This window comes from Cnephaeus nilssonii, assembly GCF_951640355.1.
Source record: "Cnephaeus nilssonii genome assembly, chromosome: 1".
NCBI lineage: Eukaryota > Metazoa > Chordata > Mammalia > Chiroptera > Vespertilionidae > Cnephaeus > Cnephaeus nilssonii.
Genome location: NC_137072.1, coordinates 2,628,219 through 2,654,103, shown reverse-complemented (window position 1 = coordinate 2,654,103; position 25,885 = coordinate 2,628,219). Strand labels below are relative to the sequence as shown.

The following is a 25,885-nucleotide window of genomic DNA, read 5'->3' as shown; positions in this document are numbered from 1 at the left end:
TGCAAAGATTTTCTCTCAGGTATTTTTTTCTACAAAAATTAAAAGTTTTAATCTTTACAAAGTCCATTTTGAGTTAATTTTTATGTATTAGGGTCAAAGTTCTCTTGTAATAAATAAATACCCAATTGTTCCAGTGCCATTTATTTAAAAGACTATATACTTTACCCCCACTGAATTACCTCAGCACCTTTATGGAAAATCAATTGACCATATATGTGTAAGACCTACTCCTGGATTCTTTACGTGATTCTATTGACCAGATTCTATTGATCCTTACACTGAGAATAATTTCATGATTATCTTAGTGTTGAAATCATATAGTGTAAGTCTCCAGTTTTGTTCTTTTTCAAAATTATTTGGTCATTCTAGCTATTCTATATTTCTATATAAATCTTAGTTACCATCTTATGAATTTCCACCAAAAATCTGCTCTGATATTCATTAGGATTACATATTCAATCTACAGATCCATTTGGGAGAGCACTGACACCTTATAAAAACAAAAACATGTACCTATCTTCACCTACTTAGATATTTTTTATTTTCTTTCAATTGGACACCAGTCTAATACATATTTCATTAAATTTTCCCCTAAGTATTTCATGTTTTGGTATATTATTGTCCGTTGCATATTAAACTGCTCTAAAAGCTAGCACTTTAAAATAACAGTTATCAAAGATTCTAGAAGTACAGGTTTCAAGAGCTGCTTAGCTGGTAGTTCTGACAAGATCTCATTAGATCGTATTCACACTGTCGGCCAAGGCTGCAGTCATCTGAAGACTGAAATGGAACCGAAGGACTGCTTCTAAGGTCACTCATGCAGTTGGTGGCAAGCCTCCGTGCCTGCTGACTAGAGGCTCCAGTGGGATTTTTAAAGGGCTACTCACAAACAGCAATTTGCTGTTCTTAGGGACCATGAACAGAGAGAGCTAGGAAGAAATTACCTAAGATGGAAATTGCAATCCTTTATAACTTAATTTCAGAAGCAATATACTATCACTTCTGCCATGTACTATAGATCACTAACACTAGTAAAATCTGGGAGATTACACAAAGTTATAAATATCAGAAGAAGGAGATAACTGGGGCTATCTAAGAGGCTGGCAGCCATAGATGTATACGTGGAACTTATAAATTTCACTTTCCAAGTATTCATGGTTAGTATATTACATTTTAATTTCACATATTGACCTGGTATCCTTTGACTGTTAAACTCACTTTTTAGATTAAAGAGCATTTTTTCAAACTCCTTAGCACTTTCTATACAGATGCTCATGCTGTCTACATCTTCCTTTTAAACCTATGTAACTTTTATTTCTTTTTGTTACCTTTAGTACATTGTTGAGTGGTGAAAGCAAACATCTTTGCCTTGTTCTACATGTCAGGGAGAAGCATTCCATCTTTCTCCATTAAGTATAAAGTCTGCTATAAAATTTTCATGTGTAAAGTTGAAAAAGTTACCCTGGCTGGGTAGCTCAGTTGGTTGATCATCCTCCCATGAACCTAAAGTTTACAGGTTTGATCTCTAATCAGGCAATCAGGAGGCAAACAATGTCTGTCTCTGTCTCTCTGTCTCTCTGTCTCTCTGTCTCTCTGTCTCTCTCTCTCTCTCTCTCTCTCTCTCTCTCTCTCTCTCTCCTCCCTCTCTCTCTATCCTCCCACCCTCTGTCTGCATCTCCCCCTCTCTTTCTCCCTTCCAGTCTCTCTTAAAAAAAAAAATCAATGGAAAAAATATCCTCAGGTGAGGATTAACAACAACAACAACAAAAAGTTGTCTTCTATTCCTAGGCTGCTAAGTTTTATAATAGGAAGGGGCATAGAATTATGACAAACTCTTTTTATACTTCTACTGAGATAACCATGTGTTTTTTTAGATGGTTAATATGGCGAGTTATATTGATTTTCTATTATCAAACCCCAAACTTTCATTCCTAGAATAAGTTCCACTTAGTCTTCATATATTATTTTCTATATAGTCCTGAATTCAGTGTGCTCTTATTCAGGATTTTTACACCTAACATTGTGAGGTATGTTGGTTTGTAGATTAGTTCCTATAATATTTTTGTCTGATTTTGGTATTTGAGTAATAATACTAGCCTCATGATATGATTTGTATAGTGTTCCTTACTTCTCTATTTTCTGAAAGAGTTGAGAACTGGTATTATTCTTTTCTTAGACATCTCTTAAACAAAATTCACGATTGAAACTATTTGGGTTTGAACTCTTTTGTGGTTTTGTGTGAAAATTTTACTTATGAATCCAATATCATTAACAGATATAGGGCTAATAAGATTTTCTATTTTTCCTTGGGTCCATTTAGATGACTTGCTGACACTGAATGAATTTGTCAATTTCATCAAGGTTGAATTTATTGGCATAAATGTTCATAATTCCACTGCTCCTTAACCTTTTGATCTGTACCATATGCAACTGTGCCTATACTTTAAATCCAGATAACAGTATTTGCTCTTCGCTCATGTTTCTTGATCAGAATGGCAAGAACAGCACTGTCCAATTCAGCAGCCACTAGCCATATGTGGCCATTCAAATTTAAATTGATTAAAGCTTCCGTTTTTAAATTTTTTAAAATTTCAGGTACTTAACAGCCACATGTGGGCTAATGGCTACAGTTTTGGACAGCATAGTTGGAGAGCATTTCCATCTTCACAGAAAGTGCTATTGGACAGTGCTATTTGGGCTCAAACTTTATCCATTTCATTGTTCTTTTTGAAAAAACAGCTTTTGGTTTCCACTGTTGGCCTGCTTTCTATTCACAGATTTTAGCTCTTAACCTTTTTCACTTCCTTCTACTTGTTTTGGGTCTAATATGTTCTTCTTGTTGTAGCTTCATAATGCAAAAGCTTATTACATCATTAATGATATTTTTATCTTATTTTTTCCTAATATAAAGATTTAAAGCTAGAAATTTTCTTCTAAGCACTTTAGTTGCATTACACACGATGTAATGTGTTGTTTCCATTATCATTCAGATCAAAAGACTTTCATGCTTCCCTTATGAATTTTTCTTTAACTCATGAGTTATTTATACACTAGAGGCCCGGCACACGAAATTCATGCGCGGTAACAGTCCCTAGGCCTGGCCTGCGATCAGGGCCATCTTCCCCCACTGCCCGCAGCCAGCCCGCCCCCCACCCCCAGTTCCCCATTCGCCATTGGGCGATTGGAGCCTGCCGCACGGGGGAGGGACCAAGATATCACCGTTCCCGCCCACTCGCTGGCCCTGCCCCACTGCGGGTCGCCCTCTGTGTGTGTGGTGATCAGTGGGGTAGGGACCTTGGCCTGGTACCGCCCGCGTCCCTCGCCACCCATCCCTGGTTCCCGGTTCACCATCCGGCGATGGGAGCCTGCTGGCCGGGGAAAGGAACCAAGAAGTGGTCAGTGCGTCTCACAGTGACTGGTCAAGCAGTTGTGGTCGTTCCACAGTTAGGGTTAATTTGCATATTACCCTTTTATTATATAGAATGTTGTTTATTTTCCAAATATATAAGAATTTCTCAGGTAACTTTCTATTGTTAACTGTCCATTTTGGTCAGACAACATACTTTAAATTTCAATCATTTGTGTAACCACACTAAACTAAAGCCTGAGGTCCCGGACATTAAGGCAGCCACAGTCAGCAAGGTGAGAGACGTTAGGAGCATCAAGCCCACACACAGCCCTTTTCTGATTATTAATCCTTCATCTTTTTCATGAATATCACCATCTCCATTGTCCTGAGACTAGACTGTCAAAAGTATGGGTTCAAATTGAAATGAAGTTCTATTCTACCCTTTTTCTCTTTCTCCTGCCATCTTATGCCTTATCCTTTCCAGAGCTCCTGACCTTTGCAGAAGTGGGGCTGCATCTCATACTCACGATAACCCCAATTTCTACCCAATCCTCTAATTTCCTCCCTGCCAAATCTCAGAGAATTAGTCACTGCAGAGGGAAGGTGGGAGCACCAGAAATGAAAAGGAGGAGGAAAAGCCACAATACCTTTTATGCCTTAACCTTGAAGGTCACAAAGTCACTTCTGCCACATTCCATTTGTTAGAAGGGAGTCACTAAGTACAGCACAAACCTTTTGAAGGGAGGAGTATCAAATAATTTGTGGACACATTTTAAACTGCCAGAAAATAATTTTTACCTTAAACAGTCATATACCTTTTTTAAAGAAATTAAGAAACGGAAAGAAAATACATATAGTCATTTGTTTTATACATATTTACTATTTCTGATTTCTTTATTCCTTCCAGTAATTCATGGATCAACATAGTCAAGTCCATGGGCCAAATCAAACCCATTACCTATTTTTGCAAGGTCTATGAACTAAGGATGGTTTTTATATTTTAAAATGGTTGAAAAAAATAAATGGAAGAATCTTTTTGTGACATTGGAAAATCATATATTTAAATTTCACTGTGCATAATAAAGTTTCATTGGAACATAGCCATACCCACATATTTATATATTGTCTATGGCTCCTTTCATAGCAGAACTGAGTTGTTTCACTAGAGACCACATGACCTACAAAGTCTAAAATGTTTACTATCTGGTCCTTTGCAGAAAAAGTTTACCAATCTCTACTATATATACAAGTTACCATCTTGTGGTGTCCTTTCCCTTTAGCCTGAAGAATTTTCAATACCATTTCTTGTAGAATACAAACTATAGTGACAAAGAGTCTCAGATTTTGTTTATCTGAAAACATCTTTACTTCAGCTTCATTTTTGAAGGATACCTTTGCTGTGAATTGGACACTGTGGATAATAATTTGCAGCACCACTAGATTCTGTTGTGTTCTTCTGACGACTGTTGATTTTTCTTCTAACAGATGGTTAACTTTTCTTCTAACAGGTAGTTAACTAGTCTGGTCCCAAACTACAAATACAGAAATTTTGCCTAAAAGCTGTTTTGGTTTGGGGGTTTTGCTCTGTTTTGTTTTTAATTGTGATTTTTTTATATCTTTCATTCTCCACTGCTTTCAATGAGAACTGTTAATCATATCATTATTCCCCTATACTTAATGTAATATTTTCTCTTAGCTGTTTTAAAGATTTTCTCTTTAGCAATTTGCCTATAATGTGCCTAGTTGTGGCTTTATTTTGTACTTATTCTTCATAAAGGTCACTGATCTTCTTGGATCTCTAAGCTAGTTATTTTTTAAACAATCATGAAGTTTTCAGCCACTATTTCTTCAAATATTTTTTTGTCTCTCTCCTTCTCTTCTCTACTTATGAGATTCCAACTAAGGCAATAAGTATTCAGCTTTCCCCACACAAAAGCTATGCACTGATACAAAAAACCCTCAGTCAGAAAAGCAACAAACTTGCAAATCTCACCTACTGCAGTTGCATCTTTCAAAGGTTATCTCCTATTTGGTTTGCAATGCTTCTTTGACAGAGCCCCTACAGTCTTTCTTTCCAGTATACTCACAGCAGTCAGTCAGGTATGGCTGGCAGTAATCATATTCTAACTAAATCCATGCACAGGTGGGGGCCCTAGGCCTGGCTGGCGATCAGAGCCTATTGGGGCCATCTTGCCCAGTCCCAATCGAGGCTGGGCAGGCAAGGGCCTGCCAGCTGCTGGCCAGGGCCTGGGGGCCTGCCGGCCACCGGACAAGGCCTGCCAGCTGCTGGATGGGGTGAGGGACGGGGGGAAGGACCAGGGGAGGCTGGCTGTGGGAGTGCACTGTGGCAGCTCCTGCATTGATCATCTGCCCCCTGGTGGTCAGTGCGCGTCATAGTGACTGGTCTACTGGTAGTTCCGGTCTTTCGGTCGTAAAGGTCGCTTAGGCTTTTACATATATACTAGAGGCCCGGTGCACAAAATTCGTGCACAAGGGAAGGAGGGAGGAGGGTCCCCTCAGCCCAGCCTGCACCCTCTCCAATCTGGGACCCCTCGGGGGATGTCCGACTGCCGGTTTAGGCCCGATCCTTGGGATCGGGCCTAAATCAGCAGTTGGACATCCCTCTCACAATCCTGGATCGCTGGCTCCTAACCGCTCACCTGCCTGCCTGCATGATTGCCCCTAACTGCCCCCCTGCCAGCCTGATCACCCTTAACTGCCTCTGCTTACCAGCCTGATCACCCCTCACTGCCCCCCTTGCCAGCCTGGTCGCCCCTAACTGGCCCCGTACCGGACTGATCACCCTTAACTGCCTCTGCCTGCTGTGCTGATCGCTCCCAACTCGCCCCCCCTGCCCCGGCCGGCCTGGTTGCCCCCCACTACCCCCCCCTGTGGGCCTGGTCGCCCCACACAGCCTGCTGCTCAGTCGTTTGGTCGCCCCTCACTAACCCCCCTGCCGACCTGGTCGCCCCATGCAGCCTGTTCAGTTGTCCCTTCGGTTGCGATGGTCGTTTAGGCTTTTATACAGATAGGTTGATGGGAGTTGGGAAGTACTTTGTGCAAAAAGCCACACATTCACAATTCTTACCCAGTACTTAAAGAATGATTCTCCTCAAGTTTCTGCTCCTTTTTGGTCTTTTTTGGTCTTCTATTCTTTGGGGTCTTTTTCCAGTCCTTTCAAATAGTTATTTTGAATTTTTTTTCAAGGTTTTATCATTTTTATCTGAGAGAGGGTTCATTCACCTCACCAATTTACCATTACCTAAAGCTAGTAGTCCCTGATTTTTGTTTTTAAAACAATCTCCCAAACATGAGTTTATAATTTTATATATTATAAAGTTTTAATTATTGGTAGCACTACAATGGAAAAGGAAATAAACTACCTAAAATAATGAAAAAAGTCCTACTTCCACAAGTGTAAAAATAAATTTGCATGTGAATGCAGGTAAATGTACAATTTCTTTATACAGCCTGTGCTGAAATTTGTGCTTTCCTATTCTGGGCCAACATATACCAAGCTGGAATACAATCAAGCCTAAGAATGTGAGGCTGAGAGACATGAAAATCAACAAAACAAATAAATCACTTGCAACTATTTACAAGTTAAAACAATTAATTTAAGCTCCCAGAAAAGATCTATAGAGTGTCTTAAACAATGTTCCATGGATTAAAATATTTTAAAAAGAAAGATGGATAAATGGAATAAGAACTTGTATACCTTTTAGAAATAATACCAATAATTAACAGTAACATTTAAGGATGTCTTTTTTTTAATGAGATACTTACCTTTGTTCTTTTTAAAATGAGAAAACATTTTAAATAATGTTTTTCAAAATACATTACATATTTTCTTATACCAAGATATAATAAGAAGAACTAAATAAGAAGAACTAAAGAAAAAAAGTCAAAGCCTGGCTGGCATGGCTCAGTGGTTGAGCATCGACCCCATGAACCAGGAGGTCACGGTTAGATTCCAGTCAGGGTACATACCCAGGTTGTGGGCTCAATCCCCAGTGTGGGGCATGCAAGAGGCAGCCTACCAATGATTCTCTTTTATCATTGATGTTTCTATCTCTCTCTCCCTCTCCTTTCCTCTCTGAAATCAATAAAAATATATTTTTTAAGAAAGAAAGAAAAGCCCTAACTGCTTTGGCTCAGTCAGTGGATAGAGCATCGGCCTGCAGACTCGGGGGGTCCCAGGTTCCATTCCGGTCAAGAGCATGTACCTTGGTTGCAGGCACATCCCCAGTAGGAGGTGTGCAGGAGGCAGCTGATCGATGTTTCTCTCTCATCGATGTTTCTAACTCTCTATCCTCTCCCTTCCTCTCTGTAAAAAATCAATAAAATATATATATTTTTTTAAAAAAAGAAAGAAAAAAAACAACCTTAACATTTGTTCTTAGGAATTTCACTCACTGATAACAGGATACTAAAATTTCATGAAATTTCAATCACAAAACTGGGAAATTAGCAAAGTGTACCTGTAGTGTACTGTAAAAAGCTTAGAACAGAAAATGTAAGTAGTTTAGATCCATCATATGCAAATTTCTGAGTTAATCAAGTATTCTGTAGTATCCTTTTATTCTCATTATTTCAATTAGCCAAATAACTATAATCCACAATAGGTAAAAGAACCCATTTTTATGCAGAAGGAGTATAACAAATAGAAAAAGAAGAAATGGAGACCAAGAGCATCTTTTTACACCTATTTTATTAAAAGAAAAAAGAACATCAACTATGATTCTGTCATTCTTCCTTAAGCCAAAACATTAATGTGGTAGCTTTGCTCTAAACCAGACATAAGAAAGTGTGATAGGACTGCAATCAAATTCAACTATAAACAAACAAAAATCAGCAGGAATTTGAAAGGGGAAACTTGTAGCAGTGTTGGATATATTAATCATCTTGTGGTGATTATTTCACAGGTGCATATATTATGTAAAAACTTACCAAACTCTATGCTTTTGTATTCAGTTTGTTTTACCTCAATTAGATTTCAATAAAGCTTTAAAAAAAAAAGTCAGCAGGAAAGAAAATCACTATTCATTTTTACCCACCACTCAGCTACTTTAAAGACAAAAATAAAAATCAATTCAGAGTCTTTAACAAAATGTAATTAAAAACTCAAGGATCGCAAGCAAACAGACATTCAAATTAAAAAAACAGGTATATCGATTTTTTAAGAGAAAAAACTAAAGTTTCATTAAAAACATCCTGAGAACAATTGGTCAAAGGATTCTGGAGGTCCTATTGCCTATATAATTTATGCCCCACCCTGGTGTAGAATGCTCTTGGTTTCCATTTCCAAATGGATATATGATGACATAGTTTATCAGGATTTTCAGCCTTACTGTACTTTTCTTCCTTGCATCTCTGCAGAATCTCTAAGCTCCTCTGGTGGACTGGGTGTTGGAGAAAGCTAAAACTATCCATACTTTTCAAAATTGCACATGGCGCTGTATCATCATGCCCTTAGGAAGCAAAAGAAAAACAAAAAAAAATTGAGAAAAGAAAAAGACATTATATAAGCCCAAACCAATTGAGAATCAAGGACAATGCTGCCAACTTTCTTAGAGTATATAAAAATATATCAAATGATAGGAGTTAAAGGTGAATGATTCTTCCAATTAATTTGAGGAAATTACACAACAATAACAGTAAAAAATAAAGGTCCTTTTTAGTAATCAAAATATCCTTTTCAGTACTCAAAGTGTTGGAAGTTAGCACCATACTAATAATTTCTAATTTAAAATACAACTGGTATGGAAATTTCAAAAACAATTGGTATGGTTTAGACTTTTTTTTTTAAATTGACTCATTTTTTTCAGGTCTGAAATATAATTGGCATATAGTTGGCAACAATGCAAGAAACACTGATGAACCCCAAAGAGAAATTTACCCAAAACAAATTACCAAAAGTTAAACAATTATATCACAAATCTTGCAATTAACAACACTTGTAGGAATTCCAACAAGTGTGTCAATGTTGAAAGAGTGAGCAGAAAGCACCACAGAGCAGGAAATCCCAGCAGCACTTCTGTATGTTTATAAATCTAAAAACAAGCTAAAAAATCTGTACCTCACCACCAATTCTTATAAAGTGAGACAGAATCAACTACTGGTGGGAAAGGGAAGAGAGCACTTTCAAGTAAGGACCAAAGCCCCAGATTAGTGTTGCTGAAACAATGAATCACTCAAGCAATAATGGGGGGTGAGGGGGAGCTTCAGTACCATAAATATTAGCAATAAATGAATTTAAAAGAGAATACAGGTTTTCCAGGTATGGAGGGACTTAAGTATCATTTACTTAGAGAATATCTCTAGACTTATGCCATTAAGTTCAAATTTATGTACCTTGCCTTTAAAAAGCAAAAGTGAATAGTTACCAGATAGAAGTAAATTAAACAATGAACTGAAGTTCCATTGGTGCATATCTATATATATAAAAGCCTAAGCAACCGTACGACCTAACATGTCAACAGGTAGCTATGATGCACACTGACCACCAGTGGGAAGATGCTCAACGCAGGAGCTGACCCCTGGTGGTCAGTGCACTCCCACAGCCAACCTCCTGTGGCTAGCCAACCTCCTGCGACTGCCACCCTCCTGGGTGCCTCCCCGCGGCTGGCTGGGTGGTCAGTGCACTCCCACAGCCAACCTCCTGTGGCTAGCCAACCTCCTGCGACTGCCACCCTCCTGGGTGCCCTCCCGCGGCTGGCCGGGTGGTCAGTGCACTCCCACAGCCAACCTCCCACAACCAGCCAACCTCCTGCGACTGCCACCCTCCTGGGTGCCTCCCGCGGCTGGCCGGGTGGTCAGTGCACTCCCACAGCCAACCTCCTGTGGCTAGCCAACCTCCTGCGACTGCCACCCTCCTGGGTGCCTCCCGCGGCTGGCCGGGTGGTCAGTGCACTCCCACAGCCAACCTCCCACAACCAGCCAACCTCCTGCGACTGCCACCCTCCTGGGTGCCCTCCCGCGGCTGGCCGGGTGGTCAGTGCACTCCCACAGCCAACCTCCTGTGGCTAGCCAACCTCCTGCGACTGCCACCCTCCTGGGTGCCCTCCCGCGGCTGGCCGGGTGGTCAGTGCACTCCCACAGCCAACCTCCCACAACCAGCCAACCTCCTGCGACTGCCACCCTCCTGGGTGCCCTCCCGCGGCTGGCCGGGTGGTCAGTGCACTCCCACAGCCAACCTCCCACAACCAGCCAACCTCCTGCAACTGCCACCCTCCTGTGTGCCCCCCCGCAGCTGGCCGGGTGGTCAGTGCACTCCCACAGCCAACCTCCCACAACCAGCCAACCTCTCACGGTCCCTCCCCGCAGCTGGCCAGCCCCAATTGGGACTGTGCGAGACGGCCCCAATGGGCACCGATCACTGCCAGGCCAAGGGACCCCACCCGTGCACAAATTCATGCACCAGACCTCTAGTCTATCATATATAATAAAAGGGTAATAAGCAAATTGACCCTAATGGCGGAATGACCAGGAACACCCATTGCTATGACTTGCACTGACCACCAGGAAACAGAAGCTCAATGGAGGAGCTGGCCCTGGTGGTCAGTGCGCTCCCACAGGGGGAGTGTTGCTCAGCCAGAAGCCCGGCTAGCGAGCCCAGCAGCGGTGGCAGGAGCCTCTCCTGCCTCCAAGGCAGCGCTAAGGAGCAGCAAGCCGGGCTCAAGGCTGGCGAGCACAGCAGTGGTGGCGGAAGCCTATTCCACCTCCAATGTAAGTGGGCGGTAAGGAGTGAGGGGTCCCAGACTACAAGAGCCCCGGACTGTGAGAGGGATGTCTGACTGCCGGCTTAGACATCCCAGACTACAAGAGCCCCGGACTGTGAGAGGGATGTCTGACTGCCGGCAGTCAGACATCCCCCAAGGGGTCCTGGACTGCAAGAGGGCAGAGGCCAGGCCAAGGAGACCCCCCCACCAGTGCACGAATTTCATGCACCAGGCCTCTAGTTCCTTTATAAGGCAGAATAAAATTCCATTTTATGGATATACCACATTTGATTTTTCAATCACGAGTTAATGGGCATTTGGGTTGTTGCCACCTTTTGGTTATCCTATAAAGGCAGTCCTCGGGTTACATTGGATTCAACGTATGTTGTTTTGTGGTTACATCGCCATCTCCCATTTATTTATAAAAAAAAAAAAAAGTTCCACCATTTTGACTTATGTACATATGTGCTTTATGTTTTTTATTATTTATTTACCACAAGTAAAGGTCAGGAATTGTTATCTTTCTTTTAAATTCTTTTACTGTTTTACTTCATTACTGCTGTGTATGTGCTCCATTTGAGTGGCGTAGGTGCATAGGTAGGTGGGTTCCGACTTTCGGCGAAAATCGTGTTACATAGGAGGAACGGATTTCCGACATAACCTGAGGACCTACTGTATACCAGGTGTAACGGTTAATAATGCGGATTTTGTAATCAAAGAAAATACAATAATTTCAAGAGAAACATCAAAAGTGCTTTATTCAAAGTAATGTCCATCGCTAGCTACACATTTCCCCCATCTTTAAGGTATACCATCCCAATAGAACTTTTCTTGTTTTGAGCCAAACCATTCAGAGACCAAATTTCCCACTTCTTCCTACATTTTGAAAGGCTGCTCAGAAAGTGCGTGTGCCATCGATCGGAACAAGTGGTAATCTGAAGGAGGAAGGTCTGGTGAATAAGGCGGGTGGGTTAATACTTCCCAGGCAAGATCTTTTAACGTGTCTTTAACTGGTTTTAAAGTGTGTGATGGTGTGTCATCATGAAGCAAAATTACTTTGCCGTGTCTTCTAGCCCATTCTGGTCTTTTCACAATCAAAGTGTGGTTCAAATTGATTATTTGTTGTCGGTAGCGATCAGAATTAACGGTTTCATCTGGCTTTAGAAGCTCATAATACACCACACCTTCCTGATCCCACCAAACGCATAGCATTGTCTTCTTTCCGAAGCGATTTGGCCTTGCAGTCGATGTTGATGATTGACCTGGATCAACTCATGATTTTGTGCATTTGGGATTCTCAAAATAAATCCACTTTTCATTGCCAGTCACAATTCGATGCAAAAGAGACTTTCTTTCATGCCATTGAAGCAACATTTTACTGATGACTTTTCAGTTTTCCATTTGTCTTTCGTTCAGTTGATGTGGCACCCATTTTCCTTCCCTTTAAAATCTTTCCCATTGCTTGTAGATGATCGGAAATCGTTTGCTGAGCAACGTTTAATCCTTCTGCAAATTGTTTTTGAGTTTGACACACATCTTCATCCAATAATGCTTGTAATTGTTGGTCTTCAAATTTTTTTGGTTGACCTGGACATTCTTTGTCTTTCACATCGAAATCATCACTTTTAAAGCATTTAAACCAGCGTTTACAAGTATCTTGAGATGGAGCATATTCACCATACGCTTACCGAAGTATACGATAACTTTCAGCAGCACTTTTCTTCAAAATAAAATAATGAATTAAAACTTCCCGCAAATGCTCTTTTTTTTTGGCATGAAATTCGACATATTATGGAGACCTCATAATAAGCGTAAGAATATCTATGATGTTAACATCTTCAGCAAATTTGACATATGAAGTTTTGAAGTTTGTTGTCAATACAACAAAATAGCATACATATCAAATAGCGTATATACCAACATATGTGTAATTCCATCTATTGAAAAAAATCCGCATTAACCGGTACACCATAATAAAAGGCTAATGTGCAAATTGACCAAATGGCAGAATGACCGGTCACTATGATGTGCACTGAGCACCAGGTGGCAGACACTCAACGCAGGAGCTGCCCCTTGGTGGTCAGTGCACTCCCACAGGAGGAGCGCCGCTCAGCCAGAAGCTGGGCTCACGGCTGGCGAACTTGGATCTCTTTAAATTCACCCTCCTTGTAGTCTGTTGAGATTCTTGGTGTGTAGAGATTATTGAAGCTCTTGAATATGTAGATTATGAATATGTACATATCAGATTTGAGGAATTTGGGCTATTATTTCTTGAAATAAATATTATTTCTGTCCCTTTCTCCTCTTTCCTTCTGGACTCCCAGAAGTTGGTATGCTTTCTTAGTGTCCCACAGGTCTAGAAGCTCTGTTTATTTTTCTGCATTCTTTTTTCTTTCTGTTCCTTAACCCTGATAATCTCAACTGATTTGTCTTCAAGTTCACCAATTCTGAAGTCTGCCTATTCAAATCTTCTATTGAACACTTCTAGTAAATTTTTATGTCAGTTATTGTATTTTTTCTCTCACTTCAATATATATACACATACACATATATATTTGATAATCTCTATTCAGTAGACATTGTCTCAAAGGTTCCTTTAATTCTTCAGGTATGATTGCCTTAGGTCTTTGAACATATTTAGAATAGTTTAATGGCTTTGTCTAGTAAATTCAATGTCTGGCTTTCCTAAAGCATAGTTTCAATTTATTTATTTTTCCTGTGCATGGTTCATATTTTCTTATTTCTTTGCATGTCTTATAATTTTGTGAAGAACACCATACATTTTAAATAATATAACATGGTAACTCTGAAAATTAGATTCCTTCTTTTTCCCAGGATATGCTGTTGTTGCTATTTCTTGTAGTTGTTGCTATTTACTTAGGACTTACCTGAACTAATGCTGTAAAGTTTGCATTCCTTGTCACATGTGACCATGAAAATATCTTCTCAGTGTAGTGTAGTGTCCAGCTAATAATTACAGACAGATATCTTTACAAGCCTGAAACCAATAAAACTCCAGTATTGTTAAGGATCACTGTTTATGATGTGTTTGGGGCACACCTTCAACACTCAGACCATTTACAACTCTGCTTTGCACAGTATATGAAGGTAATCCAGAGGTGAGAAATCAGGATCTCCTCAGGTCTTTGTGAGCATATACATAGATATGAGCATGTACATAGCACTATGCATGTGCATGGCTATCTAAGATTACCATAAATATGTGGGAACTTTGCAAAGCTATTATGGAGACCTCATTTCCCAGCTTTTCCTTTTAAGAATTTTGGTTAAGTTTTTACCCCAACTACTAAATACTGCATCAGGCAGATGCAATGTTCAACAATTGCTTCTGATTGTTTTTGGACAAGATCTCTATAATAGCGGACGCCAACCTTTCGGGCCTCATGGACCACCAGTGGTCTGCGACTGCTGCTCTAGAAGACTATATTCACGCTGGGCAAGCACCAAGTCAGGTTAAAGACAGCCTTGCAAGAGGGCTATTCCAGGGAAGACCCAATAGATTAGACTGACTAATAAAAATTATCTGGAAATGGGGCTCTGAAGGAGCTCCAATACCTTCTACTCTCCCTCGTGGTTACCACACTGCTGCTTTTCATTGTGCCTCAGGCTGCTGGGGAATAAATAGTGCAAATTAAAACACTAAAAAGTGAGCCATGTTTACCAATATTCAGCCTTCTCTCTTATACAAACACTTCCAAAATTACTGCAAGCCTTTGATGAATTTCCTGAATTCTGACACTTTCTGCAGAGGTCCTTACTCCATCATTCACTGAACTCAAAATAAAACCTTTATTCTTTAACCCAGAGTGCCAGATTTATAAATAACTAGTGCCCTGGTGCACGGATGCATGCACATTGAAAGGAAATTAATTAGAAGGTGGCTGGCGGGGCGGGACTGGGCAGGACTGGGCCAGACAAGCCCTGGAGCCAACCTCCTGCGCTGGGGCTCGAAGGGCATCTGTGGAGTGAGCGGGGTCCCTCCGGCAGGTGTGGTCCCTCGGCCTGGCCTGTGGGGATTGTGCCAAAACCGGCTCTCCAACATCCCCCAAGGGGCCCCAGATTGTGAGAGGGAGGTTCTCGGGTGACAGACCCCAGAATCAGGCTCCCTCCTCTCTGGTTCTGGGGTGCATCACCCGAGAACCGCCGCTGCCGAGTCACTGCAGCTCGGCAGCTCCTGCGTTGAGCGTCTGCCCTCTGGCGGTCAGTGCACATCATAGCTACTGGCCAGTCAGACGGTCACGTAGCCATATATATATATATTAGAGGCCCAGTGCACAAATTCATGCACGGGTAGGGTCCCATTGGGGCAGATTAGGGGCGGGGCTGGCGTGCCAGGGCGAGGGACTGCGGGAGTTTGGCCCCAGTAGCAAGCTAAGGCACTACCGCTCCCACAAGGAATCAGGCTCCCTCCTCCCTCCTGTCTGGGTCCGGGGTGCGGGTGAACCAGATTCGGGGCTGTTAGGGCCCCAGCAGCAAGGTCTGGGTCAGTACGCATCATAGGTACTGGCTGGTCCTCCGGTCATTCCAGGCGTAATAGTAGCCTAGACTACTAGAGGCACTGGAGAGGGGGTCCCTCAGCCTGGCCTGCCCCCTCTCACAGTCCGGGAGCCCTCAGGGGTGGGAGGTGACCCGGAGATCAGGGGAAGGCAACGCCCCCCCATCACACCTCTGCTGCTGCCACTGCCGGCAGTGCAAGCCTTGGCCGGCCCTGGTTACCTGAGCCTCGGGCAGCCCTGGTTACCTGAGCCTCGGGCAGCCCTGGGCAGCTGGGCAGCCGACATCCAAGGCTTTCCTGTGCCTCAGGCCAGCCCTGGGCGGCTGGGCAGCTGCCATCAGCGGCTTGCCTGTGCCTCTGGCCAGCCCTGGGTGACTGGGGGGCTGAGGGGACTGGGCGCCGCCATCTTGTGGCTGTGGGCGCCACCATCTTTGAGTGTGTGGCAGTCAATTAGCATATTCCCTCCGTATTGGCTGTGGGCACCGCCATATTTGTGAGGGTGTGACAATCAATTAGCATATTCCCTCTTTATTAGATATAAATGGTCAGCATCCACTTAACTGTCGTTGGTATTGAGAAGAATTGTGAACAGAGTGCTGCATTGAGATCCTAGACCCCTGGTGATATCCAAATCAGATTCAGTGCCTGTTCATTTCTGGAAATAGGTGGTGACTGGAACCCTTCTCGCACTTGCAAAGACAAATGGGAGCACACTGCAGTCACTCAGTCCATTGAGCAGGATGGGGAATATGAACAGGATAGTGGGAACCATTAACACTCTCTATCTACAGACACTATATGAGTGACTACAACTTCTCTCCCTGTAGATGAAGAAATTGAATTATACTTTGAACTCTTGTTCTTACCTTTTATCCCAATGCCAGAGTTGAATTCCCCATCTCAGTCTAGTCTTTTTAGAGTGATTAAAATTCCTCTTTGGCTATGTTTAGGGTAACTCCAAAAGAACCAAATAAAGAATTGCTGTACTCACTTCTACATACTGTATAATTCCGAGTCAAGTTATGACCTCCCCTGTACACTCTAACCCAGGCTCTTTCTTATTCAGGAGGAAGAAATCAGAGGCAATGTAGATGATACCACAAGAATATCTGTTCTCCAGAGCCTAATTGCTGACCAGACCATTACCATTTCTCATTCTACCTCCCAGCAGAGCCAGCATGTGGCTTTACTCACACTGCCTACTTATATGACACCACTAAGAACATTTTGTGATTTCCTGATCACTTTAACACACATTCCACAACTGTAACAAATTTATTCTTTTAAAAAAATAAACTGACTTTATTTTTATTTAAGGGCCTTAAAATGGCCCTGTCATTTAATTTGAAAGTCTATTGAAAAACAACAACAATAACAACATTTAAGCCCTGTGTGGGTGGCTCAGTTGATTAGAGCATTGTCCTGATACACCAAGGTTGCAGGTTCGATTCTTGGTCAGGGCAAATACAAGAATCGAATGAATGCGTAAATAAGTGGAACAACAAATTGATGTTTCTCTTGCTCTTCCGTTTACTCTCTCTAAAATCAATCAGTAAATAAAAATAACAGTTAAAAGAAGATTTTAATTCGATATTCCCAACTTTGCTCAGTTGACTTCATGAAGAAAAAAAATGTCATGGAATTTCTTTTAACAATCCAAGATTTTATGCCTAGCCGACATGGCTCAGTGGTTGAGCATCGACCTATGAACCAGGAGGTCACGGTTGGAGTCCTGGTCAGGGCATAAATTCGGGTTGCAGGCTCGATCCCCAGTGTGGGGCATGTAGGAGGCGGGCAATAGATGATTCTCTCTCATCATTGTTGTTTCTATCTTTCTCTCCCTCTCCCTTCCTCTCTGAAATCAGTAAAAATATATTAAGTAAATAAATATAATTTTAAAAATCCAGGATTTTGGGATCACTGTAAGGATATTTGTTGACAATTAACTAAGATTCCATTTAAAGTTTTTATAAAGACAGACTCAAAAGAAGTGATATTGTACTTCTGCAGTCTACATCCTCTTTCTTCTATCTAGATGTCCATATATTCTGCTTCTGCTTAAATAACCTCCAATTCCTGTTTCACTTTAATATGTTTGCATACTGGGGGAGAAACCAAGATGGCGGCATAGGTAAATACCTAAACTGCTGCCTCGCACAACAATTTCAAAACTACAACTAAAAGACAAAACAGACATCATCCAGAACCACAGGAAGGCTGGCTGAGTGGAAATTCTACAACTAGAAGGAAAGAGAAAAGCACACTGAGACTCAGAGGAGCTGCAGGAGGCAGAGGTACTGAGACGTGCATGCGGAGAGGACTGGCAACTGAGAGCGCGGCTGACTTTCTCAAGCGGGAGGGAGACAGAAGCTCCTGACTGCGCTGAACTCAGTTCCGGGCGAGACTCTGGGGACCCAGACTCATACGGGGTGAAACTGGACTATCAGGAAAGAGAAAAGCACACTGAGACTCAGAGGAGCTGCGGGAGGCAGAGGTACCAAGGCGCTTGCGTGGAGAGGGCGCGCAACTGAGTAAACGGCTGGCTTTCTCAAGCAGGAGGGAGACAAAAGCTCCCGACTGCACTGAACTGCAGTTCTGGGTAAGACTCTGGGAACACAGACTCATACGGGGAGAAACTGGACTGTCTGGCAGCAGGCGGAACTCGAGGGTGGCTTTCTCTCAGAGGTGCTTGCAGTGATTACCAAGGGACACTGAGACACAGGGGCCTATTAGGGCAGGGCTGACGGGAAACCAATGCTGTCTGCACCGCCCTGAGAATCCGCCCCATCCAAGCTGAGCACAGAGGCTTTTGCAAGTCCTGTCTCATAAGGGTGTCTCCAGCATAGAAGTTCTCCCAGCATAGACACAGCTGATCCTCACAGCCAATTGGCCTGGAGGTCAATTCCTCCCAGTGATACCAACAAGAATCAAGACTTAACTATAACAAGACTGTGCACACAGCCCACAAAGGGGTGCACCAAGAGTGTCCACCTCAGGTAACTGGGAAAGCTGAGCCACTGGGCCCTATAAGACACCTAGCACACAAAGCCACTCTATCAACTCAGGGAAGCAGCCAAAATGCGGACACAAAGAAACAGATCACAAATGAAAGAAATGGAGGAAAGCAAACGACTGGATATAGAGTTCGAAACCACGGTTATAAGGTTTTTCAAGAATTTTCTAGAAAAGGCCAATAAATTTAGCGAGACCCTCAAGGATATGAAAAAGGACCAACTAGAAATTAAGCATACACTGACTGAAATAAAAAAATATTATACAGAGATCTAACAGCAGACTAGAGGATCGCAAGAATCAAATCAAAGATTTGAAATACAAAGAAGCAAATAAACACTCAACGAGAAAAGAAAAAAGAAAAAAGAATCCAAAAATATGAAGATAGTGTAAGGAGCCTCTGGGACAACTTCAAGCGTACCAACATCAGAATTATGGGGGTGGCAGAAGAAGAGAGAGAGCAAGATACTGAAAACCTATTTGAAGAAATAATGACCAAAAACTTCCCCCACCTGGTGAAAGAAATAGACTTACAAGTCCAGGAAGCACACAGAACCCCAAACAAAAGGAATCCAAAGAGGACCACACCAGGACACATCATAATTAAAATGCCAAGAGCAAAAGACAAAGAGAGAATATTAAAAGCAGCAAGAGAAAAACAGTTAGTTACCTAAGAGGGAGCACCCATCCGACTGTCAGCTGATTTCTCAACAGAAACTATGCAGGCCAGACGGGAATGGCAAGAAATACTCAAAGTGATGAATAGCAAGAACCTACAACCAAGATTACTCTACCCAGCAAAGCTATCACTCAGAATTGAAGGGCAGATAAAGAGCTTCACAGATAAGAAAAAGCTAAAGGAGTTCATCACCACCAATCCAGTATTATATAAAATGCTGAAAGGTATTCTTTAAGAAGAGGAAGAAGAAGAAAAATGTAAAGATAAAAATTATGAACAACCAATACATATCTATCAACAAGTGAATCTAAAAATCAATTAAATAAAAAAATCTGATGAACAGAATAAACTGGTGAATATAATAGAATCAGGGGCATGGAAAGGGAGTGGACTGACAATTCTCGGGGGGAAAGGGATGTGGGGGGTGCGGGAAGAGACTGGACCAAAATTGTACACCTATGGATAAGGACAGTGGGGGGCAGGTAAGGGCAGAGGGTGTGGTGGGAACCGGCTGGAGGGGAGTTATGGGGGAAAAAAGAGGAACAATTGTAATAATCTGAACAATAAAGATTTATTAAATTTAAAAAGAATAATATGTTTGCATACTATTTACAGTCTTTATGAATGTTCTGAATCTACTACTTAATCCATTTTTTAATTATTCTGTTAGTTTTTATTTTGCAATGCTACAATTTCTATTTTATGGTATCCTTTTACTTCAAACACACCAGAAAATAGTAGATGGTAAGTGGTGTGGAGAGAGCCAAAATGCTGACCCTGACACTAATACACTGTAATACAATCATTCTTAATAACATATCTGCTGAGTCATTTGCTGAAAATGCAAATAAACTATAGTTTTTCTTTTCCTTCATAAAAAGTACAATTTAAAAACTTTCTCCAAGGGGGAAGTCTATGGTGTTGGCAATATTCTTTTTCTTAACCTAGATGGTAGTTACAAGGGTATTTTAATTTCTGACAATTCACTGAGCTATGCGTTTTTGTTTTGTGCACTTTTCTGTATGCATGTTATGTCCCAGAATAAAGGAATTTCAAGGAGAGTTTATTATATAAAATCTCTAAATGGGCCAGGAAGAAAAACTAGATTAGAAAACTAGAAGAATCTAGAAATTATGAAAGCAGAGGTAATACAGGTTCAATTTATTGATCATTAGTAACACTGAATGTCTTTGTATAAATTATTATACACATGCAACCAGCTTCCACAAATAATATTTTAAATGTCAAAGGAGCATACAATGTAAATAATCTTCTTAGAAAAGAATATATGTAATAGTAAATAGAAGAAATGTTTCTTTGTTACATCTTAGAAGGATATTTAATCAACTTTAAATTTTTCAAAATTGATGTCCATTGTAATAAATAAAACATATCTTAAATTAAAAGAAAAACACTTTGCCTTAAGCCTTTTTGTAATATAACTTCTTAGAAATAACTTTGCAAAAGGCAAAGCAAATTTAAGATATTCCTTTTACTTAAAAAAACATACAACTATAACTCTCCCTTATCTACAAAGGCCAGTTTACACACATGAAAATCTGAAAAATGAAAATTAAATTAGTTTTGTCTTTCATCTTAGAAATAAAACCTTCCAAATAGTTATTCATTTGAAATATATCAAAGCTGAATTTAAAAGTTTTACTGGTAGTGCACATGCCAAAAAGCCATATAAGTCTCAGAGTCCTAAAAACACAGGTGTACCCACCATACTTCTATTGAAGTTACTCTGGCCAGAAAATGACTACATATATATTAGAAAATGCTCACAACAAAGCAATGAACTAGAACTACAGCAAGCATTAATGTGATTGCAGTAGTTAACAAGGACTTATGAAGATGCCCTCCTACAGAATGTGAAACAGGTATTTTACGATTTAAGGGAGAGGCACACAGAAAAAGTAACCTGCTTTAACCATTTCTAAATGTCAAGGTAAAATCCAGTGAACTGAGTTACGGGTAAGGGGGGGGTGGGGGGACTAATACTTCAGTAGCTCAGTTGGTTAAAGCGTCGTCCCAATACACCAAGGATGTAGGTCCGATCCCTGGTCAAGGCATATACAAGAATCAACCAATGAATGCATAAATAAGTGGAACAACAAATCAATGTTTTTCTTTCTCTCTCTTTTCCCCCCTCCTATCTCTCTAAAACCAGTAAATAAATAAAAAGTCATAAACTGATACTTTGCATGTATTGTCTGACTTTACCCTCACAAATTTAAAGGCAGCAGTAGCACTCCAAGAAATAATGCTAATAGCTAAAAATCAGTCAAGAGAAACGATGACATTTGGTTGATTACCTAAATCAGGTTATCTCCACTATCTACACTACCTCCATCCTAATTTTCTGACTTCTGCTTTATGCTTCCACATTAAATTGTTTCATTTCTAGTAAAAACTATCACATAAGAAGCAGAGAAAGATATTGATATCAAATTCTATATACTTAAGTAATAATTACATTTCCCTTTTTGTTTAAAAATCATAGCAATGTCTTACTGAGTGCCTACTAAATACCAGGTGCTTTACACTCATTATTCCTATCGGTGTTTATTAATAAAAAGTACCAACCCATATACACATACATACATCACATATCTATTTAATTCAATTATATGAAGTTCACCAGAACAAATGATATCTGAAACATGATGTTAGGGTATGGTAAGAAAACAGAATGGCATAAGATTATTGTCTCCTTATAGAAGTAAAAAATTAGAAAATGAAACATGGTAGAATACTAATACTACTGCTTACCAGTTTTTCTCTGAATGTGTCTCTTCCCGGCTTCTCTGAAAGCAACCAAAGCTCTGAAAAAGGCCCGGAGAACCGCCCATCGGAAAACAGATACAGGATCAATTCCAATCATCCCAGAGATAAATGCGTTTTTGCTACTTCTCAGAAGAGCTACAATGTCAGGGCGCATATGATCTGTATTTTTTTCCCGGAAATCCTATATGAAAAAAATACCAGTGTTATTTTTTATAAAATTATTAAGCCAAGAAGATAATTGGTCACATGTTTGAACAGTGGTTGAATAAGGACTATAGAAGTGATTTCTGTTCTAAGTATCTGACTTAACATAATATCTACACTAATAAAAGAGTAAGATGCAAATTGACCATACCTTCACGACGCCCACCAGCCAATCAGGAGTATGCAAATTAACCCAACAAAGATGGTGGGATAATTTGCATATGCAGATGCCGAGAGGCCAGGTGGGGGGGGGTGATGACACAGGTGTTCCGCACCACCCCAGCTGCTCCAGGCCTCTGGGCAGCATGGGAAGGCAGAAAGGCAGCTCTGCCTCAGCCAGAGCGAAGGCGGTGCCGGCAGCCAGGGGAAGGAAGGCCCATTCTTGCACGAATCTTCGTGCATCAGGCCTCTCGTGTTCTATAAAGTCCCACTCAATCCTAAAACTATTAGATTCTATACTATATTTGAATTAGAAAGTATATTCCACAATTTTATTGCACTTGACAAACCCTGGTCAGGAAGACCTCCCTGAAAGGATACCATATGAAATGACAAGAAAGCTGAATAATGAAAAGGAATCAGACATAAGAAGGTCAGAAACAGCATTCCAAGCAAGGGGAACATCTACTACCTGTAAGTGATGAATATTTGAACAAGTTAGGAGAAAAGCATTAAGAGCAAGGGCTGGGTATTCTAGGCAATGAGTTTTGTGAAAGATTAGACAAATAAATAGGCTATGTATATTATATAAACCTGAATTAGGAGTCTAGATTTTATTTAAGTGTAAAGGCAAGTCACTGGAAAGGTGATGACATGAGCTAACTGGTATTTTCTAAACACCATTTGGTTCTGTGGAGGGAATGAATTGTGCAAAGAATAGAAAAAGGGAGACCAGCTATTGTAACATTCCAGGTAAGAGCTGACAGTGACTGGGACTACGTTGGTAGTGTGAATAGAAAGGAAAAATAGCGATCATATTTATGATATGTTATGGAGGTAAAGACAAAGGACTTGTTGGTGGATTAGGGCATGATGAGGGAATCAGATTTAACACCTATATTTGGGGTTTGAGTAACTAGGTGAATAGAGGTGCCATATACTGATATGGAGAAGACTAGAGAAAAGAATGATAGGGAGGGCAAGAAGCTTACTTGAAGGAGATCCCAGACTGATATGTAGAGTCTGGACATTTGGCTATAACCAAACCCAGGTGGAAGGATCAAAACTTGGAGTAAATCACTACAAGTTTGTTCAGCTTTAAAAAATAGCTCTAACTCAGAATTCTATGAAGAACACGCCTAATATGATGTCATCTACCCTCGTGTCCAGAAGGCAGTTGGGCTCATCCTATTACTTTTAGGGAATTCCTTTCCTAATTCTTCTTTGTTCACCTGAGAACAGGAAAAAGGGGCAAATAAGCAGAAGTCTTGGTCCTTGACTTGTCCCTAAATACCCTTTGATTAAAAGTAAAGGGTGAGGCAAACGTAGGTTTACAGTTGTGAGTACACGAAACAGTTTATTCTTGAAACTTGTATATATGATAAAAGTTAGTAAAACTGATAACTTTCAAATCCAAAACATCGCCACTGACATCATCTTCATCATTAGTTAATACCTACCTAGTGTAGACAAGATGTCAGACACTAAGTTAAAACACTATACATAACCTACTCAATTCTATCACTTACTAAATACAGTAGAATCAAGTATAAGCCACACTTCATTGATAGGTAAACGGAGAGGTACAGAAGCTTGCCAAAAGTCAAACATAGTAAGTAACAGTGCAAGAATTGAAATAGCAATCTTCACTACCCCTAGACGATCCCATTCTATAACTACACTGTAAAACCTAAAATTCCAGAATTCTTTACCATGATGACTGTCAAATATTGATAGAGACCTTCGTTTTCCAAATGTAATGGTCTTGTCTCTCTGTCTATATAGGTCTAGATTTCTAAATACATTTCATAAACTAGTCACATCATTCTACTTAAAACTCTTTTCTCTTGGTTTCTATAACAATACATTTTGTGATTTACTACTTACTTTTTATGCTACCCCTCTCAGTCTCCACTGCTGGTTTCATATTAGAAATTCTTATCATCTGGTCTTATGTACTCTTTTCATTCAATCATCTTACACCAGGTGATCTCAAACATAATGATGGCTTAAAGCACAACCTATATGATAAGGCCCAAATCTGTTTTTCCAGCTCAAATCTTTCTTGTAAAGTCTAACATACATTTCCACATTTCAAAATTGAAAGAATGCATTATCTATTAAAACAAGGCAAACCTGGAATTTCCTTTGTGGGAAAGTTTTAAACTACTGGTTCAAATCATTTAACAAACATTTGATTTTCAAGTTTTCCTATGTCAGTTTTAGTAATGTGCATTTTTCATCAAGTTTTCCATTTTATCTATGTTGTCAAATTTGTTGATAAAATATGTTCACATCCTTTTAATATCTGTAGGTTATGTAGTTAAGTCTCCTTTTTTATTTCTGATATCTATAATTTGTGAATTTTTTTTCAATAATTAGTTATTTTTTATTCCTTTTACTTAAATTATTTCTGTTATCTTCTTAAGGAACTGACTTTTGACTTTGTCAGTTTCTCTACTGTATATCTGCACTCTATTGTACTGATCTCTGTTCTTCCCTTATTTCCTTCTCCTATTTTACTGAGGTATTTTAAAATATTTTTTTACTTTTCAATTACAGTTAACATACAATATTATATTAGCTTCAGGTATACAATCTATTGATTAAATATTAATATAACTTCCTAAGTCAGTGGTTCTCAACATTTCTAATGCCGCGACCCTTTAATACAGTTCCTCATGTTGTGGTGACCCCCAACCATAAAATTATTTTCGTTGCTACTCCATAACTGTAATTTTGCTACTGTTAATGAATCGTAATATAAATATCTGTGTTTTCCGATGGTCTTAGGCTCTACAGCAGGGGTTCTCAACCTGTGGAGATCACCACAATAAGTCTAGTAGCTATCTGACACCATACATAGTTACTACTGTACTTTACAACCTGTGACTATTTTTATAACTAGCAATTTACACATCTTAATTCCTTCCCATTTTTCACCCATGCCCTCCAATGCCTCTCCCATCTGGAAACTATTGAAATGTTATCTGTATGTATCTATGAGTATTTTTAGTTTATTCACTTATTTTATTTTCTAGATTTCTCATATAAGTGGAATCACACAACATTTGTCTTTCTCGGACTGACCCATTTCACATATTATTATATTCCATAAGTCCATCCATATTGTGGCAGATGGCAAGATTTCATTCTCTTTTATAACTGAGTCATATAGTCCACTATATATATATATACACACACACACACACACACACACACACACATACATATATATATATATATATATATATATATATATATTATACACACACACACACACACACACACACACACACACACACACACACCACTTTTTCTTTATCCATTTGTTTATCGATGGATACTTAGGTTGCTTCCATATCTTGGCTATCTCTCTCTATAAAGGCCTAAACGACTGTTCAACCAGTAGCTATGATGCACACTGACCACCAGGGGGCAGACGCTCAATGCAC

At 40.3% G+C, this 25,885-nt stretch overlaps 1 protein-coding gene across 10 annotated transcripts in view; it reads right to left on the bottom strand.

Annotated features, from left to right (window-relative positions):
• Positions 1 to 25,885, bottom strand: part of MYO9A (myosin IXA) — a 345,415-nt gene that overhangs the window by 149,023 nt on the left and 170,507 nt on the right. For all 10 annotated transcript variants that reach the window (XM_079787689.1, XM_079787686.1, XM_079787691.1 and 7 more), the window contains 2 exons: positions 22,053 to 22,248; positions 8,701 to 8,820 (listed from right to left, as the gene is read on the bottom strand). In XM_079787689.1, the coding sequence (XP_079643815.1) occupies positions 8,701 to 8,820; positions 22,053 to 22,248 (316 nt within the window). The remainder of the gene's footprint in view (positions 1 to 8,700; positions 8,821 to 22,052; positions 22,249 to 25,885) is intronic.